At 36.5% G+C, this 20501-nt stretch overlaps 1 protein-coding gene across 3 annotated transcripts; it reads right to left on the reverse strand.

Annotated features, from left to right (window-relative positions):
* Positions 1–10207: 10207 nt before the first annotated feature.
* CA1 (carbonic anhydrase 1) lies at positions 10208–20148 on the reverse strand. 3 transcript variants are annotated; one of them, XM_035011084.1, is made up of 7 exons: positions 20112–20148; positions 19233–19430; positions 17395–17513; positions 15805–15900; positions 13612–13674; positions 12602–12757; positions 10208–10850 (listed from the first exon to the last, which is right to left on the reverse strand). In XM_035011084.1, the coding sequence occupies exons 1-7, from the start codon at positions 20146–20148 to the stop codon at positions 10734–10736; spliced, it is 786 nt and encodes a 261-aa protein (XP_034866975.1). In that variant the 3' UTR covers positions 10208–10733. The 3 variants fall into 3 exon arrangements, with proteins under 3 accessions (XP_034866975.1, XP_034866976.1, XP_034866978.1); XM_035011085.1 differs by lacking the exon at positions 19233–19430; XM_035011087.1 differs by lacking the exons at positions 17395–17513; positions 19233–19430 and having other exon boundaries at positions 20112–20126.
* Positions 20149–20501: the final 353 nt, after the last annotated feature.

The following is a 20501-nucleotide window of genomic DNA, read 5'->3' on the forward strand; positions in this document are numbered from 1 at the left end:
AGATCGTTTAGTGGTTAAAAAAAAAAATTGTGAACAGATAATTACAATACAATGTTGTACCTCCAGAGAAGACATAGGTTCAGTGGCTGTGGGAGCCACTGGCCCATTATTAACATTTGAAGGACTTGGGAAGAGGTACAAATGAAGATCCACATCCCATATGTTCAAATATTTAAACATTATAAATCAAGTTTCATAAAGCTGCTTTTATAATGACAAAATTGAAAGTATGTGAGTTTTTTATTACTAAAAGCTGGCACGATATCAACGACAACTGAATTTAAATATTAATGGGCATGTCTGTGTATTCTGTTGAAGGGCTGGCAATGTTTGGATGAGTAATAAAATAACAATAAGCATAATTCATAAATAAAATTGATTTACCTACAAATACATTTTTCTGACCTTAGTTTTATCAAAATAACTAATTGTGACTTTATAATCAAGATTTTCATCTAACTTGTATACTATTAATAGTAGTAACCTAAGTGTCTAAATATATACCTATTCAAAGTGTATAAAATTTGAACCTATTTTCATCAAATTGTAAATGAAAACAAATGTACCAAAGTTAAATCATTTTTATATTTTTTCAGAAATTTCCCTTTATATAAAATATTCAGTTATCTATTAAAATAAAATATAAAATAAAACATTAAAAAATTTTAAAAATGAACTAAAGCTGAAATTTATAATTCATTTTTTGAATATTTAATTAAACTGTATTAAATGTATATTTTTTATTTGAATATATTTGACACACAATGTTATGTTAGTTTCAGGTATACAACATAGTGATTCAACAACTTTACATGTTACGCTATGCTCACCAGAAGCGTAGCTACCATCTGTCACCATGCAACCCTATTATAATGCCATTGACCATATTCCCTGTGCTGTACTTTTTATTTCCATGACTTACTTATTCCAAAACTAGAAGCCTGAATCTCCCACTCCCCTTCACCCATTTTGCCCATCCCCCCAACTCCCTCCCCTCTAGCAACCATCAGTCTGTCCTCTGTACTTACAGGTCTGATTCTACTTTTTTTTTTTTTTTAAGATTTTATTTATTTGACAGTGAGATATAGCGCGAGAGGGAACACAAGCAGGGGGAGTGGGGGAGGGAGAAGTAGGCCTCCCGCGGAGCGGGGAGCCCGATGCAGGGCTCGATCCCAGGACCCTGGGATCATGACCTGAGCCGAAGGCAGATGCCCAACGACTGAGCCACCCAGATGCCCCTGATTCTACTTTTTGTTTGTTTATTCATTTGTTTTGTTTTTTAGATTCCACTTAAAGTGAAATCATATGGTATTTGTCTTTCTCTGTCAGACTTATTTCACTTAGCAAAATACCCTTTAGGTCCATCCTAAAGTGTGCTAAATGTTCTTATACAAATAAAATGATTCCCAATTCTAGTAACCAATGTCCATGTGGTTGCTAATTGGATTGGTGAATCACACATGTTACATCTATTTATATACAAATGTAAGAGTAATGTCAATTGTTAAAGGTTGCAGAATGTTCCTCAGCGGCCATGTGTAGCTGTTGTGAATCCTTGCTAATTTGTGAGTAGCTCTGGAACCACAAATTTGATCACAAAGACAAACAAGAAAATGGGTATTTGGCTCTACTGGGAATAGCAGTTGTTTTGCAAGAATCTATTGCACATATGCTATTTGAAAAGCATGATTATTGTTGGCCTTCTCTTGCCTAAACACTATCACTGCTCAAATTCTCCCCACACTCTGCAGCAGGGTCTGTCTCCAAAATTGGCAGTGGCATGACCCACAAATCTTTATGTGGTCCAGCTGCAGTTGCCTTTTGTTTCAAGGACATACGGCTAGAGATATGGAGATGCATTTCTTTGGAGCCTAAATCATGTTAGTGATGGAATAAATGTTTAGGGTTATGAGTCTTGCTCTGCCAGTGCTGAACACCAGATCCTGAGAGAAGGAGGTGTCCTTATATTCTTCTATAAATTTATTTTTGTGTTTCTGACATATGAGGCCCTCCAAAGTGCAGGGTCCTTCTTGCTTTGGTCTTAGGGTGATACTGTGTAACTACTAGCTATAGGACCAAGGAATTTTTATATGAGGCAGATATCTGGTTGAGTCTTGAAGGAGACAGACATGTTGCTGAGAGCATATGCACTGAGGCACTTAGTAGTGTAGCCTGCTCAGTGAACTGCAGATATATCTGCATGGTAGAGCACAGGAGGCTTGAGGGGAGAGGTGGAGGGTGAAGCAGGAGAGATAAGTGGGGACACATCACACAGGTCTTAAGAGCCATTTGGTGTTTATCCTGAAACAAGGAAAAACATTAAAGGGTTTTTTACAGGGAAGGAATTGGTTTAGATTGAGTCCTGATGTGGAACATACTTGGAGAACAGCAATTACGGTAGCAATTATCCCAGGGAGAAACAATGCTGACCTTAACAAAGTTGGGGTAGTGGAAATGGAAATGAGAGATGTTGAGAGGGATTGGGAATGTGGCGAGGAGCTGGATGGACCGGAGGACCTAGAACATTGTAGTTGTTTAATAAATGTTTGCTGAAGCGAATTGTGTTCCTGTTTCCACGGCCTCCAGCATTTTAACTACACTATCACATGCCTTTGTTTACCTGTGAATTAATTTGAATATATTGTTCTAATACTTTGAATTACAAAGTGGGTACATTCTTACCAAAGAAAGATTGATACCAAAGATAGACATACCAAGAAGTTCTCAGTGAAACTGGTCTGATACTGTTACACAACTCTGTTCATTTCCAATAGGAGCAGTTTCTTGGCTTCCATCTCCTTGAATCAAAGAAGTTCACCTCACAGGTGCATCAGGTCATAAACGGTTGGGTTATAATGTATATTGCTCATAAACAAGTTTTCTGTATATACCACACTGCCCTTCAGTTAACTTTGGTGAGATTCTGTGTTTACTTTGCCCAGTGGGAAACATTTGGAATGCTTGAGTTTTCTGAGTAGACTGTAACTTTACAGAATGTTCCCTTTGTTCTTTAAAGTGCTGACTCATTTATTTCTAAATCAAGTTTAACCTAAAATGACTTGTTTAGTTGTGCTTTATTTGACTTCGGGTAACCTTTCCAAACTGATTGGGGACAGATTTATAACAAATGTAGCTTGAAAATTTGGAAATTGGATAGTCGCTGACAATGGGGATTGTGCTGTTTTTAATCTCTCTCTTTAAAGGTCCCTTTTTATTCATGCTTCTTATATCTGCCTTTTCATCAGAGCTGGGTCGACTGGCCCATCTGACGCAAATTCAATCCTGCTCGTCTCTAAAACTGATCCTGACTTTAAATCGAGGGAGAAGTCTGACCTTAACCTGGGCCTCCACACCTAGCCAGTGCTGTCGGCTGCTATGGGCTTCAGTTCTAGCAACTGCTGGTTCTGCCTAGGCTCTGTGCCTGAGTCTAGGCATCCATAGCCCAATTTTCCTAAGGTATGGACAGACAGCAAGTTGCATTATTTTATCCAGGAATTGAAGCCTGGCTCCTTAACCTGAGCTTTGATTTTGTGACCCTGTTCTGGATTTTCCAGCTGGTTCTGGATTTCTTTAGGACATGCCATTATCTTGTGCTTAGTGTAGGTCTACTACTTTTTGTCTGCTGCCTTACCTCTTACATTTTTTACTTTGAAAGCCAAGGTGGCTTTTCACTGAATTAGGTCTATTCTCCTAGCATATTCTTCATACCAGGAGACAAGGCTGACATTAGATTTCAAACCCTTCTATTGGGTTCCAACTTGTTGAAGTAGGTTGGTTGTGTCCTGAAAGATAGGCAAATCTGTAGCTCCTATACTGGTAGTAAACCCTTGCTGGATAAATAGTAAGAGGAAGTTAAGATTAAATCATTTTTTTCCTCTGCCTTCCTATAGCAATTAATTGCATGTATATTGTATATATTTAATTCTACTTTGGTTTACAGTTATTAACATGGATGTCTCCACCAATAGATTATAAGCTCCTCTGTGATTGGGTCTATTTTTATCTATTTCTGCATTCCCAGGAACATTAGCAAAGTGCTCTCCAAGTGGTAAACACATAGTAAATTATTGAAGAAATAAAGAAATTTAAAACCAGAGTTCATAAGATGCTTATTAATAGGATCAAGTATCTTATTTTCTTTATCTTTGTTACACCATTAGTGTAATGCTATCCACATTGTAAAATACTTAGTATACATATGAAATAATAAATAAGAATAGAATTACAGTATCATTTTTCAAATGTCTGCGTTAATAATTTATTGTTTGTGATTTTTTTTCCTGCATAGAAATCAGAAACTGCTGTTAGACTGATTGTTTGTGCTTAATTTTCATAGACAATGTATTATGACTTTTTATAGCCAGAATAACTACATCTGTGTTCAAGTCAAATACACTAAGCACTCATTATATGCTCTAACTTTTTGAGTTCTTCAAAGAGATACAAAGATGAGAGAGAAGACGAATCACTGCCTTCCTGCTTTTTTTCTTTCACTTGTTCTTTCTGCAGTGTTGATAGTCTAAAGGAAGAGATCAATGAGGTATTCAAGAATTATGAAACAAGACAAAAAAGAAGAGTGTGGGGGATATGCTCTCCTAGTGCTCTGTGAGCAACTCCATGCTAGGGAAGGCTTGTCATCAGCTGCAGGAATTCTACCACTTAACTCTCCTTCCCTACATTGAACCTCATGTTTCATTACATGATTTAAAAAAAAATTTTTTTTTAGTAGTCTCCATACCTAGCGTGGAGCCAGTGTGGGGCTTGAACTCATGACCCTGAGATCGAGAACTGAGCTGAGATCAAGAGTTGAATGCTTAACAGACTGAGGCACCCAGACACCCCACGTGATTTTTGATAATAAGATTTACTCTGGAACACAACTTCAGCATCACTCATGAACAGACTGCACTATTTCATGCTCTTCCCAGCAATGTCTGACAGTTTTTATTTCCTTGCATTATTGACAACACTATGTGTTATTTAAAAAATATTTACTAATTTTATATGTAAAGAATCAGAGAGTATTGGGCACCTGGGTGGCTCAGACGGTTAAGCATCTGCCTTAGGCTCAGGTCATGATCCCAGGGTCCTGGGATCGAACCCCGAGTCGGGCTCCCTGCTCATCGGGGAACCTGCTTCTCCCTCTCCCTCTGCCTGCCACTCTACCTGCTTGTGCTCTCTCTCTCTATCAAATAAATAAATAAAATCTTTTAAAAAAAGAATCAGAGAGTATTGTTTTGTTCTGTAGTTCTTTCATTACTAAGATTGAGCAGTTTTCATATATTTATTCATCATTTGTCTTTCTTCTTTACTGATTGCTTGTTCATATCTTCTATTTTCTCTTGGGAATTCAATTTTTATGTTAATAACGTGTGAAAGCTTTTTCTACAGCAAGGCCATTGTTCCTGTGGATGTCATTTACACTGAAAAAATTTCCCCAATTGTCATTTTTTAAAAAGATTGCCTTTCTTTCTTTCTTTCTTTCTTTCTTTCTTTCTTTCTTTCTTTCTTTCTTTCTTTCTTTCTTTCTTTCTTCTTTCTTCTTTCTTTCTTTCTTTCTTTCTTTCTTTCTCTCTCTCTCTCTCTCTCTCTTCTTTCTTTCTTTCTTTCTTTCTTTCTTTCTTTCTTTCTTTCTTTCTTTCTTTCTTTCTTTCTTTCTTTCTTTCTTTCTTTCTTTCTTCTTTATGAGAGAGAGACAGAGACAGAGACAGAGCACAAGTGGCAGGGAGGAGCAGAGGGAGAGGAAGAAGCAAGCTTCCTGCTGAGCAGGGAGCCCGATGTGGGACTTGATCCCAGGATCCTGAGATCATGACCTGAGCCCAAGGCAGATGCTTAACCAACTGAACCACCCAGGCACTCCCCCATTGTCATTTTTATTTTCATTAATTTTTTTTTAAAGATTTTATTTATTTATTTGAGACAGAGAGAATGAGAGACAGAGAGCATGAGAGGGAGGAGGATCAGAGGGAGAAGCAGACTCCCTGCCGAGCAGGGAGTCCCATGTGGAACTCGATCCCGGGACTCCAGGATCATGACCTGAGCCGAAGGCAGTCGCTTAACCGACTGAGCCACCCAGGCGCCCTTCATTAATTTTTTTTACTATTGTTGGTTGACCTAGATATTTAAGTTTTTCATAGTTCAATAAATTATTCTATTATTTCTTGGTTTGTAGCTTTGGTGTTTTGAAGGTTCTTCAATCAGATACTTAAATATTTACCTATTTTTCTAGTATGTTGATTTCATTGAAAAATTTAACCACCTTGGATTTATTGTGGTATATGGATGAGATAAGGGTCTTTTTTTTCCCCGAAGTAGCTAAATATTATTTCTGCATGGTGTGATTCTGTTATGCATGTTTGATTTTGCTGACAATTTAGGTCATTTGTTAACATGATGGAAAATAACACATCCATATAGCTTTACATGTGTCTGCCTCTAAAGGATATTAAAATACTTATTAATGATTTGAAGAAAGTATATTCTATAGTCTTTGAGGGGCAAAAAAATAAGGCCACTTAAACACTATTCCTCTCTGACATAATTGCTATTTCTACTTCTCATAGCAAAGGGATTAGCATCCCAGATGCCATTGTGAGAAACCTCTAGCAAGTGCACTTGTGTTGTGAGCATTCTAACACCTTCAAACATGACCTCTTTGTCCATCAGTTCACTGTTAGTATAAAGATACTCAAGATACTTGTAAAGATACAAGATGAGAGTATGCACCTATATTTTCTCCCTAGTTTAGGGCTTTATTCTTTTTTGTGCTTTCCTTTTTAATTGAATTATAATTGACATACAATGTTATATTAGTTTCAGGTGTACAACACAGTGATCTGATATTTTTGTACATTACAAAATGATCACCTTGATAGGTCTAGTTACTATCTGTCATGGATAAAGCTATTACAATATTATTGACTAGAGTCTCTATGCTGTGTATTACATCCTCATGACTTGTTTATTTTATAACTGGAAATTTGTACCTCTTAAGCCCCTTCACCCATTTTACCCATCCCCTTGCCCCTCTCTCAGCTGGCAACCACCAGTCTGATCTGTGTGAGAGTATATACATATCTTTAAGACCTAAGTTACTCCATGAGTAACTTCCTTATTGAAATCAAGATTTGTAAGCAAGAATGCTTAAGGTCATTTCTCCTAACTTGTTTTAAGAACAGCATATATATATATATCTATTAAATTCTTTTTTATTTTATGCATTTTCTTCTTAGCTTTATAAATGTGTCCATATAATTCTAGGAACATATAATGAACTGTATTCTTGTAGTAGGTTAAATATCCGTATCTGTGTTTCTATTTTGTCATAGTAGACCAGTCCTGCAATAAACGCATTTATTCATTTATATCTATGTGTGTCTGTCTGTCTGCCTCTGTCTACCTACTGAGATTGAAAACAGCCAAATCTAGTAAGAGTAATAAGGAAATCCTAGTACAGTGTCTCACAGAGAACAGTGTGTAATTAAGCATTTGTTATTTATGGATAATCATCAAGATTATGCTCACAAAATCAGTATTTCCGTATGTGTTCATTGTCTTAGATGCAAAGAATGTTGATGACTTTCAGAGTGATTTGGGGTCATTATTAATCTGATGAGATAGTCTTCAACTGAATTTTTTTCTCTGCTGTTTTTACTCTCATTTGTAAGCTTTTGTTAGTTTACTCACTAATAAATGAAACAATTCACTAAAGTTTGAATTCTCTCTTTTTTATTGTTTTATATCTCTTCTGCAATGGGACCTCTACCAACTCAATATTTATAAAAGAGAAAAACAACAAAAAGATAATTCATGAGCTATACTAGATATATACATCATTCCATCTAAAAACCTGATATAAAGAATGACATAGAAAAGCAAAAATAATTGTTAAATTAGGAAGCAAATTCGAGAGACCTGGAGTCCCACTGTAGTTCAACTTTTTTGTTGTTGTTTAGAGCCAGAATCCTATCTGTGGTCTAAGATTGACTTTGTGATGGGGAAAGGAGCAAAGGGTTGAGTTTCTAAGTACTTTAAAACTCCATGCTAAATTTTGATTATATCTAATTATTTACATTTTCAGGGGAGGTAGAAAGAAGCTTCATTGCTTTACTTACATATTCATAGGAATCTGTGACCACAAAATGGTGAAGGACCACTACATATAGAGTAACCAGAGTTATAAGAAATAGAAATTTCCTCTTCTGAGTCATGTAAAAAAATTAAATTTAAAGAAGATGTTTATTTTCCTTTCGTTTTCCCTAATTCTGCCTTTGATGAATTTAATGTTCTTAGAGTTATTTTCTAAAACATACAGAAATGAACGATTTAGAAAATACCTTGGACTCACAAATCAGCAAAAGAATGCCATAAATGTTCAGCACTATATTTATGAAAGCAAGGGTAGGAGTGATGGGGCTGCATAAGACAGAAAATGGTAGGGAGTAGAAGCACCTTTCTACCTTTGAGCCTGTTGCTGGGCCTTTCAGCTGCCATTGTCATTCTGGATGATTGGAAGAAGGTCAGCAGCCAAACATCATGGAAAAATCACAAAATCCTTGCAGGATGTTCAAATCATTTACCTAAGTTGGCAAGGGAATAGGGCACACAGCAGGAGGGTGAGTCAAAGAAACATATGAGTTGCTTTCTCAGATGATCCAATGCCTTGTCCACATATTTTCTCTCAGCAGCTGCTTTTATCGGCTACTTCAGAGAAATGTGGAAAGCCTCCATAATGCACCTCGTGAGTTCTGCCAAATAAATGAAATTCTGGCAGAAGCAGTAGGGGAAACATGCTCCCCAGTTGGCATTCAGCTTAGGGATAAAGTTTGATGTCATCATATATCTTCTGTCACTTCTTTGCCTTCTCCATAGCAAGACTTAGAGATTTATATTTAAGTTCTTAAGTTCAAGAATCCATTTTAACCTAAAAAATACATGGGTCATTAAGTTAAGTATTTTTCAGGGCTCTATTGTGAAATTTGTTTTTTTAAATTGCTCAATTTTTTTCCAGAAAATATTTTCAAAAACTGTGTGTCCTGAGCAGATATATTTTGTAGATACCTTTCTGCAAAAAATTTTTTATACCTTTTATACCTTAAGCAGATATATGTTTCAAATTAAACTCATATCCCTCTTTTTTTGGCTCTCATGATGACTTTTGATAACTTTAGAATTAAAGTCCTTTCAATGTGACTCATGTGAAATGAGAGGATCATAGGACAGGTGTAACTGTTTCAGGCTTTCTTAATATCTGGCAAATATATAGTAATATACACAGATTACTTTTGCAAAGAAAGTATTTTCTATTTATACAATGCTTATGGGAGCAGAGCGCAAGTATTATTTGGATCTATTACATTTTAATAAATAGGATTCTTTAAATTCTGGGCTCCAGATCAAAAATTCAAACGAAGTCTTTTAGTATGGTTTTAACACAACCTTTATACAAAGGTTCCTTCAAGAGCAATGAAAAATCTGCTTGATCTGTCTTTTTAAACTATGTTTATGTTTATTTAGAAGTTTTGACTGATTCTGTAACATTAGACAACACTAAGACATTGGAATGGGTACAGGCTTTGGTCTCTAATATGATTTCTTATATTTAGTCATGGAGAAGGAAACTAAAGTAAATCACAAGACTACATACTAGACACAAGATTTAAATTCTGGATGTAGATATGGCTTCAGAAAGAACTGACTTCAAGTTAAGGGCACGTTTGACTAAAAGATTATATGATTTTTTATATGATTCTAAGTCCAAATGACTCCATCGTTTTTATAAACCATTCATGGGTGAATTTTCTTCAAAAATTTTGAATTACAGAGTCTCTATTCAAGCTATCTAGTTATAACAAGGGGGGGGGGAACCATTGGCTTTGCTAATGGGAGGAGGAAAAGTGGAAGCAATAACCAGAAGCAACATCTTCCCATATAAAAGATACCATTTTTATCACAGAGAACACAAATGATAGCAATGTTGGGCCAGGATAATATTAAATACAATTGTCGGGCGCCTGGGTGGCTCAGTTGGTTAAGCGACTGCCTTCGGCTCAGGTCATGATCCTGGAGTCCCGGGATCGAGTCCCGCATCGGGCTCCCTGCTCAGCAGGGGGTCTGCTTCTCCCTCTGCCCTCTTCCTTCTCGTGCTCTCTGTCTCATTCTCTCTCTCTCAAATAAATAAATAAAATCTTAAAAAATAAATAAATAAATACAATTGTCATCTTAGCTGTATATTTGCCTTCAAGAGTAAGAAAATGAATTTCGCAATATCTCATCTCAAGCTGCTCTTAGGTTATTACATTTGAGGCAAAATAATATTTCAAATAAAGCACTTAAGATTTTTGAATGTACATGGGCCAGAAACGATTTAATATTTTTTTTAAAAAAGTACATAATAGACAAGAAAGGGATAAAGTTATTTTACTGGTTCAACTAAACTGAATAAAATGGAAACAGACACAAATCCCTAAGAAATTATTCAGTATACTTTAATCGCAATTATAAAGAATTCCACAAAATAAATTGAATTTAAGCACAGGTTTTACAAGCTTATGGATTATTATTTGAGTTAAGCATTAAGAATAAAAATCAAAACTTCGCTCTATAGATTGAATTTGCAGCTACACTGCCTTGCTAGGATTGACATAAATGTGCTTCATAAAAATTGTTTTACTGGATTATGTCCGAAGCAGGGCAGTGTTCCTGGAGGAAGGAGAAGTTCCTTCCCGGTCCCATCAGAATGAAGCTCTCACTATTCTGCCATTCAGAGGCTGGGGTGGCCGGTTGTTGTGCTGAATGGGGACAGCTCTGTCACCTTCAACAGTCGACAGAAGGCTTCGGAACTGTGCCAGCTGGGAGGGAGGATGAAATATTTAAAGAATCAAAGGCTATTAAAGTTGCACAAAACACTTTATTTCCAGTATTGTTAATGCACTGATATTTAGAAAACTAAGTTGCTGATTGCAACAGTCTTACCAATGGGAAGGGAGGAAGTAAAAAAATCCCATCACATTTATTTGAACTAGGTATTTGGTTTAGATTATTAATGATGGGCTGGATTAGAACGCCAACCTTCTCAGAAGGTCAATTGGGCTACCTTGGGTGAGTGACATGCTGCTTGTTGCCTCAGTTTCCATACAGTAAAATTACAGTAACATTGACTATATTCACTGTGTTGTGCCTTTTATCCCTGTGACTTATTCATTCCATAACTGTACCTCCCACTCCCCTTCATCTAGCATGCCCATCCCCCCACCCCTTCCCATCTGGCAACCGTCATTTTTTTCTCAGCATTTATGTCTTATTCTACTAAAAATCTAGCCTATTTGGAGGGACTTAAGCTATGGCCGAAAGCTTATTTTGGGAAGCCACAATGTGTGATAATTTATCAGCTCTCAGAATAATCACTTTCCCACCCCAAAATATATTCCTACCTTTTACTGAAAACGCCTCCCACCTTACAAAAAAATCCTGTCATTTAATGTAGACAGATTTTTAAGAGTTCCACAAACACATCATCTGGCCTATAAAACTACGGAGATGTGAAAAAAAAAATCACTGACTCCACCAAAAGTGAAAATAATGATTGCACCTGAAAAAAATTGGTGTGCCCTCAGTATTTCAATACTAAGTATAGATTTAATATGGTAAAATTTTATATGGATAATGTAGTATGAAGCAGACTCCTTAAATAGCTGATAGGAAAAATATTAAACACTATCAGCTATTTACATTGGGTTGTGAAGATTAAATGGGTTAGTACATATAAGTTCTCAGAATGGTACTCAGCATATAGCATATGCTCAGTAAGCATCTGTTACCAGTAGGCTACGTACATTGCCTGTCTTATAGATTTGTTATGAGAATTGGCTGACAAAACCTATGTAAGGCACCTAATAAAGGGAGTTGCTCAATCAATGGTAGTTATTATTATCATAATTATAAACAATAATTAAAGACATATCTTGTTGGATAGCTAATAACTAAAGCTTCAAAAAGAACAAAAAACCTTTGTCAACTCTCAGGGTATCTCAGTTGCGAACCATACTTCCCCAAAGTCTTAGTAGAACTTCAGTGACAATCTTTTCTTTGTTTCTGAAATTTTAGGAAGACACTTAACACGGTTGGATTTTTCCTTAATAAAGTGGAAAAGATAGCAAGAGTTCAGAATCTCATAGTTTTTTTTCTATATAAAGTAAAAAGCAGTATTATAATAAACATTTCTTTTTGATTATTCAATAGACCTATGTCAGAAATGAATCTTTTTCAGTAGGAATGGAAAACAAACTCCTTAAAAATCTATTTGAGGGCGCCTGGGTGGCTCAGTTGGTTAAGCCACTGCCTTCGGCTCAGGTCATGATCCCGGAGTCCCTGGATCGAGTCCCGCATCGGGCTCCCTGCTCGGCAGGGAGCCTGCTTCTCCCTCTGACCCTTGCCCCTCTCATGTGCTCTCTCTCTCTCATTCTCTCTGTCTCAAATAAATAAATAAAATCTTTAAAAAAAATCTATTTGAAATCATAACGTCCCCCATTAATACTATGAATTGACATGATATTACTGCTTTGCACTCCCAATTCCCACTCTTTCATCTTTGATACTCTACCTGTTCTGGGCTGATACTGATGGGGTCCTTACAGATGATCCAGGTTACACTCTCATAAAGGGGAGGATGAGTCAGAGAGCCAGAGTAGGTCCAGTAATCCAGGGATGAAGGAAGGAGAGTAGATGGGTCAAAATTTGTGAATGGGGCTCGTTTGTTCTGTAATATATCATTATACCATGATTTAAAATACTGATGTCATATACATATATGACATCTATGTTATATTATCTTGGCATATATATTGTCTTGATATTTTAGCTGAGAATTTAATTAACTTTTCTACTATATAGTATACACTGGTGTGTTTGTAGATAAAGACAATAAAGGTAATAGAAGACTGAAAATTTGCTACCCTCACATTTTGGCCAAATAATTTTCTTCCTTCCTCATTTGGTGGAATATAAGCAAAGGTTAAACAATTTTTAAATAATCTATCCTCTCTAAAAGATATTTCACTTCCAGAATAAAACCTTTATTGTTTCTTTAGGAATGAGGCCAGATACTGTTCCAGTGGCAAAACTATTATTGACATGCTTATTAGTTACGTTTTAGCCTTCTTTTATTTACTCACGTTCTTTTTGGATTGTTTATGAGTGGCATATTAATGGTATCTCAAAATAAGACCCTTAACTCCTGCATTTTTGTACTACTAAAGAAACAGAGGTAATTTTCTTTATGAAATGGAAAAAAAATCACATTTTAGTTGGATATACATTTTAAAGAAAATTTGAATGGCTATGGAACCTGTTCTTCTCTAGGCTAGTTCTTCTCATGCTGCTGAAGTAGGAAAAAAAAAAAAAACTGAGAAAAAGAAAAGAACAAAACAAAACAAATACCTGAGTCAGAGACTTTCTCAGAAGCAAGCAATATCTAAATACTACCTTGATTTTCAAATTGGTAGCTTTTGCTCTAGCCTTCCTACTCCCCACTTCAAATACATAATTAAATGATTTCAGTAGTTCTGTGGACTCTTGTTCTCTGACTGAAACCAATGTCTTAAGGCTACTGACCTTGGTTTTAACTGCCTTTAGGGCATCAAGTACTTTCTGCAGTCTTGGGTTGGCCTGATCAATCTGGAGATTAAAAACAATAAAACGTGAGTTAGAAATTGTTATAAAGTCAAACTATGTTTAGCTATTTTTTTTTCAATTAAAAACAGTAAACTGAAGAAAGGTAAGGTATTTTCTCTCTGCTTTAGGAGAGGGAATTTTGGTGGGCATATGTCCTGGTGGGCGCTTGTCCTCTATAAATTGTTCCTAATGGGTAACCACTGTCAACCTAAAAACAAGAAACCAGCTCAAGAGGCAAAGCGTTTATTTGAGATCAAAGAATTGCAATTCGGGGTACACAGATTGGGGTAGAAACCCAAACACCATTCTAATTACAGGACATAGACTCAGGGTTTTTATAGAAGAAAAGGAAGATTACATAAGTGGTTTTTGAGAAGAGTTCATTGGTGCTGACAAGCAGGAAGGGATTCCTACTTTACTGATGGGTCAGGTGAAGTGGTCACTATGCAGAAGTTCACTTTTATCAGATCTCTCAAATATGATACTCTTGTTCTTGCTGACTTCTCGGAATGTTGGTGGTTTGGCCCAGTTCAAAGGTTCCAAAAGCAGGGTGTGCAAGGCAGTTCCCCCAAAATGGCTACTATGGCTCCATTTTAAAATGGTTCTGTGTGTGTCCTTTTTCTCAGCACAGAGAAAGTGGCAAACAAAAAGCTCGGCTTTAATTTAATATGGGCAAGGTGCTCAAGGACATACAAGTCAAAATCCAAGAACGTAGCAAACTTGTGACATAAAATACAGCCTTTTACTTTTGGCCTGTTTTATTAGTTATAATTGGTACAGTGTATGGTGTGTTGTAAGTTTTCAATAAAGGTTAACTAGAATTACTATAATTCCAAAAGTTAGGGACCTGAGTGTGATATTTATAATAAGAAACATGTTTATGACACAGAGCTCCTGGAAGCCTTGGACTTTCCTAAGTGAAGATGGCGACAAGGGTGTCTTTTGTTATGTTAATTAGGGGACTTTTGGACTGAATCTAAGAATGAGGGTTGGTTGCCTGGAGAACCAACCATGTGGTTAGAGGGTTGGAACTTTCAGTTCTACCTTCAGACCTCTGGGGACAGGAGAGGAGACAGGGGCTAGAGCTTGAATCAATGGCCAATGGCCGATGATTTAATCAATCATGCGTAAATAATGAAGTCTCCATAAAAACCCAAAAGGACTGGGTATAGAGAGTTTCCAGATTGGTGGATTCAGGGAGATACAGGGAAAACAGTGTGTCTCCACAGGGCAAGGAAGTTCTTTGCCTTTGCCCATACCTTGCCCTATGTGTCTTTTCCATCTGTCTAGCCCTGAGTTATATCCTTGTATAATTAACTGGTAAGTAGAATGTTTCTCTGGGTTCTGTGAGCTGTGCTAGCAAATTAATCAAACCTCTTCAAACCCAAGGAAGAGGTCAGGGGAACCTCTGATTTAGAGTTAGTCAGGGAGAAGCCTAGCTAACAACCTGGGCTTGAGACTGACATCTGAAGTAGGGTGGGGAATTGTAATCTTGCAAGTCTGAACCCTTAGCCTGTGGAACCTGATGCTCTCTCTGCATAAACAGTGTCAGAATTGAGGTGAATTCCTGGACACCCTGCTTGTGTTTAAGAGTTGCTTGTTAGAAGTGGCGGGGGGCGGGTCACTGCACATTGGAATTTTGTGGGTAGAACCCAAAAGACGCAAGTATACCCAATTTAATAATAACTTCCCTATAGAACTTTTCAGGGACACTCATTGGGGATTTAAGCAACATCTGCCATTATAAACATTAACTGAACTTTTTTCATGGAACAACAATCTTCTTAATATGTTTCCCTGATGATACATTACATTGATAAATTCCTGAACCTATGAAGTAGGAAGTTTAGAGGAAAAGCAATTTGGAAGATCTGGAAAATAGAAATTCCCTCCCCCTCCAACACCTTCCCATTCTATCCCTACCTGAAACTTAATTCTCTCTTAAAAAGGGAAAAGCCTAGAGAAATCAGCAGCAAAGTACTAGGGAACTGTTTGCTCGCCTGTAGCCATTAATAGAATGGAAAATTTTCAAAAAGAAAGACTCAAATATCTTTTTGCCTTATTTTATACTATTTTGCTGTTTGATTGGTAAGAAGTAGTGTTAGCCCAGCTCTGTAACTCTCTGTAACTCACCTTCATCAAAACACCGATAATTGCCAAACCATCAGCCTGTGGGACAGCTTCAGCAAAGCTGGAGTACTTCGCAGAATTCCAGTGAACCAGGTGAAGCTGAAAATGATATTGTGGTCAATTAGTTATTTATACCATTGTGAAGACAAAAAGCTATACGTTAACTTGTTAATATTAGAAGATGTATCTTGGCTTAGGTAACATTTATATGAACCTTTATCCAGTGGATAAGAAAGACTATGTTCTCACTCTTAAGAAGGATTATGTACATTGGGTAGAGCAGGCCATTTGCAATTTCCACGGAACCAGTGAGTAAAATTTCTTTTCCCAAAATATCACAACTATTTAATATTACTCCTTTTTAAAAATTGCTTTGGTATGAAAAGATCAGGAATTCCAACTAACTAGTTTTCAACAAAACTGAAATAACTTCTGTCAGGTGAGGTCCTTTTTAGTAACTTTATAGGAAGGGGTTCCTGGACAGTCTAGGAGTCTTGGCCAAGAACACATTTTCTCAAGCACGTCTAGGCATCTGTCAAATCACTATGTCTAGCCTAATCTCCCTATGGAACTCTAGATCTGAATATCCAATATGTATGTAAGTCATGTTAATATCTTCTTGATATCCCCACATGGATGTCTGTGAAAGTTTACTTAATCTCTTTTGCTTGCTCTCTCTCACTTTTCCTTCTCTCTCTTCCTCCTCCCTTCGCCCCAGCTCCTGCTCTCCCCCCAATCCTCCCTCCTGTCCTCAATTGCATGTTGAATTTTGTGGCTAAGTGCCTCTCATCTCTAGCCTGGATTGTATTTATTTTTCTTAAATCAGATGAGGAGATCACTGACTTAGATTTCTTAGATGCAACAAGATCTGCCTCTAAAAAGATAGTATTAATTTAGACTCCCAGCCCATTTGACTTTAGTCTACTTTCAATTTTTTGAGGGAGAAATGGGAAGAAACATTTAATGGGTTTCTGTAGTATTAAAAGTTATTAGCCAAGCTTTACAATGTAACATAAAGCTGATTATATTTGTGTAAAATTCCTAAATCTTCTATTAAAATAAAAAATGCACATACCCTGTAACCTAGCAGTCCCTCTTATAAAAACATCTGCCCCACTTATGTGCTTTCACTAGTGCATAAGGTGTATGTACAGATGTACTTGTTGAAGAACATTTTGGTAAAAGTAAAAAACCAATGGAACAAAAAGCAAAGGGCATTGTAATTGTCCATCAGTGGGGGCCAGTTAAATAAATTCTGATATATTCATACATTGAAATAAAATTAAAAGAATGAGAATTAAAAGAATGAGGTAGAATTGATGTTAAGGTAACAGTTTTTGAGCCGTTTTGAAGACAAAGATGATTCTTGGGCTCAAGAGCTCAATCCCAAGTTGCCTTTTTCACATGAAAAATTTCCTTCTATTATCCCACTTGGTATGTATGTGTTTGATTTTAATGGGGCCTGGGAGTTCCTTATAGGGATGAGAATGCTCATTCCTTTGGAGCCATTATAAGGGTGACTTATGTAATAAAGCAGCTGCTTCTGAAAATAATTCTCAGTGTAGTTATCTCTCGCTTACTGAGTTACATTACCTCTGCAGAATATTTGACTCCGTCCACTGTGTGTTCAGAACCATAGTCATTTGTGCTGCCCCAGTGAAAATGGAACTGATAGAGCCTATAGCTTTCAGAAAGAGGACCACCTTTCAGCACTAGAAGAAAAAAGGAACTACTATTAGTTTCATGATCGTAAGCTCCTGCTTATCTTTGCATTTAACATAAGCCAACACTAAATTGGATTAAGTAGAACTGAAAACAAACTCTAGTGCCAAAGTTTTTTTCTTGTTGGATTTCCGCCCCCACATCCATGATGATGGTATTCATTGTATGGTGTGTCTCTGACCACTGCACTGAGTGATATATAGTTCTTAGCACATGACCTGTAATTTTATCCTTTTCTTTTTTTAAGTGGACTCCATGTCCACTGTGGAACCCAACATGGGGCTTGAACTCACAACCCTGAGATCAAGACCTGAGCCGAAATCAAGAGTCAAATGCTTAACCGACTGTGCCACCCAGGAGCCCCTAATTTTACCTTTTTCTGCTGCCAAGGAAGTATATCGGAAGGTGAGTGAATTCTAGTTTTATAGGGCTTTCCTTGAATCTGCTTTAATGTGCAAGTTTATTCATTCATTCTTTCAACAAAGACTATATAGACAGTATGCATTAAGATCTTCAGTAATTTATTTTGAGTAACAAATTACACATCACATACTTTGTAACTAGTCAAGACACAATGAGTATCTTGACACCTTTGTTGAGAATGCCTGTCCAGGGACCAAGAGAAAGTGTCAGGGGGGCAATAGGGTCACTTTAAAAATTTTAACATTGAACGACTATGTCATTTCCAAGAGTCTATGTAATCATATGATTAACTAAACACACATAATACCAGATCTAATCTAGTATTAACAATGGACATAGCCCCAAAGTGCCGAAAATTTAGGCTCAGAACCTTGTAGCAAAGTGCCAAAACAAGTTTTGCCTTTTGTCAGTAGAGCTATCTTATGAAATTGTCATTTAATAAATTATTTAAGAAACATTTATGAAAATCTTACCATGTAGCAGGAAATGTGGCTAAGTTCTGGGGTATGAAGAATTCAGTCACTACAGTCTAGTAGGGGAAGGGGAGATAGATAAGTATACTTATGCACAGAAAAAATCTTCCAAGATTTATGTAAGACTCATTTTCTTACTGGTACCCAAGTACTTTACAATGATAGAGTCATTTTTCTGGACACAAAAAATGTATTCTTCACTCCATTTCTCTTTCCCACTGTGTTCCTCCATCCTCATTCCAATTAGAAAATATTTGCCTTTTCAGTTTCTATATTCACTATGATGGCTCATTAGACCTTCTTGGAAAAAATACTGTTTATTCAGAGAGTGTGAAGTGAGTATACAGATATTAGAGGGACGCCTGGGTGGCTCAGTCGGTTAAACGTCTGCCCTCGGCTCAGGTCATGATCCCAGAGTCCTGGGACTGAGTCCTGCATGGGGCTCCTTGATCAGCAGGGAGTCTGCTTCTCCCTCTGCCTGCCGCTCCCCCTGCTTGTGCTCTCTCTCTCTGGTAAATAAATAAATTAATTAAATATTTTTAAAAAAAGATATTAGAGACCAGAAGAGATAGGATGGCGTCATAGATGAGAAGGGTTGAAAAAAGACGGAGCTGGGGGTTCCAAAAATCATCTTTACCACATGGGGGCTTTCTAGAAGTCCAAGATGCTTCACCAGATTGCAGCAAATTTATACACGTGCACTATACATGTGCACAAAAGACTGAGGATGGCATTTGTGTCTCTTAAAGTCCTATTGTTTAAATTTTCCTAGTAGAGTCAAAGAAAATAAATCCAAAGGGTCTTTTGGCTCACCTGATCGGTTATCATTGTCCTCATAGTTTACATGGAAAGAATGCCCCACGTTGATAATTTCTTTGGCTGTGGCTGGATCATAGGAGACACTGATAGGTTTAAGAGAACTGTCATGTTTCATTTCACTGGTTTTAATATCAATGGGAGATTGCTTATTTCCATTTGCAATGGGGTACAGCTTGCCCCATTGTTCAGGACCTACCAAGGCAAACACATGCATACAATCAAAACTTCATCAAATGTTTGACTCCCAGTTTTAGGAGTATAACCATCTCTTTGCTTACTAAACTATGATTTAGTTAGGTATCTTAAATGGTATTCTGTTTAACTTAATGAAAATTCAGCATTTGAGAATGCACCTTTTCTATACTCTCCTATAAAATAATATATTTGTCAACACAACTATATTTTCTATTAGTACTAGATTTCTTATATATAACATATATATGTTATATACAAATATATATGTACATATATACATATGTTATATACTACAGATATATATATATTAGTACCCTCTCTATATATTATATACTTCATATATATATCTACATATATATTTTAGTACTCTCTCTCTCTATATATATATAGAAACCCACATATATATATATATATAGAGAGAGAGAGAGAGAGAGAGAGAGATTAAGAAAGAGGAAGAGACAGAGAACACATTTTGTAGACAACTGTATCCCAAAGGACAAGTGCTAAGAGTACATGCAAAGTTATTATGATTATTCAAGTCAGGCAATTCAAACCATTAACCTATGACTGTATAGGTACTCTATTTTGTTTCATTTATTTTTTAAATGCTCAATACCCCTTTTATTGGAAAAGGCAATGAGCTATTATTTTGGTCTACATGAGCAAAAGAACTCTTACCGTTTTTGTCATCATATCCCCAGTTGGAACTTGCCATGATCTTCTACTTAGTTTTCTTTTCTACAAAGATAACTGACTGCAAGCCAGCATGCAGTAAACAACAGAAACCGCCACTTGTGGGTTTTTATAGGAACTTCTCTGCCTTTAATAGGCCACTATTTCATCATCTCTGCCTATCAGGATGTATAGATAAGTTAAAAAAAAAAAAGCTGTTGTAAAAAAAGCCCACAAAGGTCAGTTCAGTTCCAATTGTTTTATTTTCTTATATTGTAAGAGAGAAATATCAAAATTGTAGGTTTTATAAAGCCAAGCCCTGTTTCTCTCATGTTAGTAGACGATATGGCTGAATATTATCGTATAGAAGTCTTTGGGTTTCCTGAATTTAAAATG

Source organism: Mirounga leonina, unplaced genomic scaffold (assembly GCF_011800145.1).
Source record: "Mirounga leonina isolate KUSES-001 unplaced genomic scaffold, KU_Mleo_1.0 Mir_165, whole genome shotgun sequence".
In the NCBI taxonomy this organism is placed as follows: Eukaryota; Metazoa; Chordata; class Mammalia; order Carnivora; family Phocidae; genus Mirounga; species Mirounga leonina.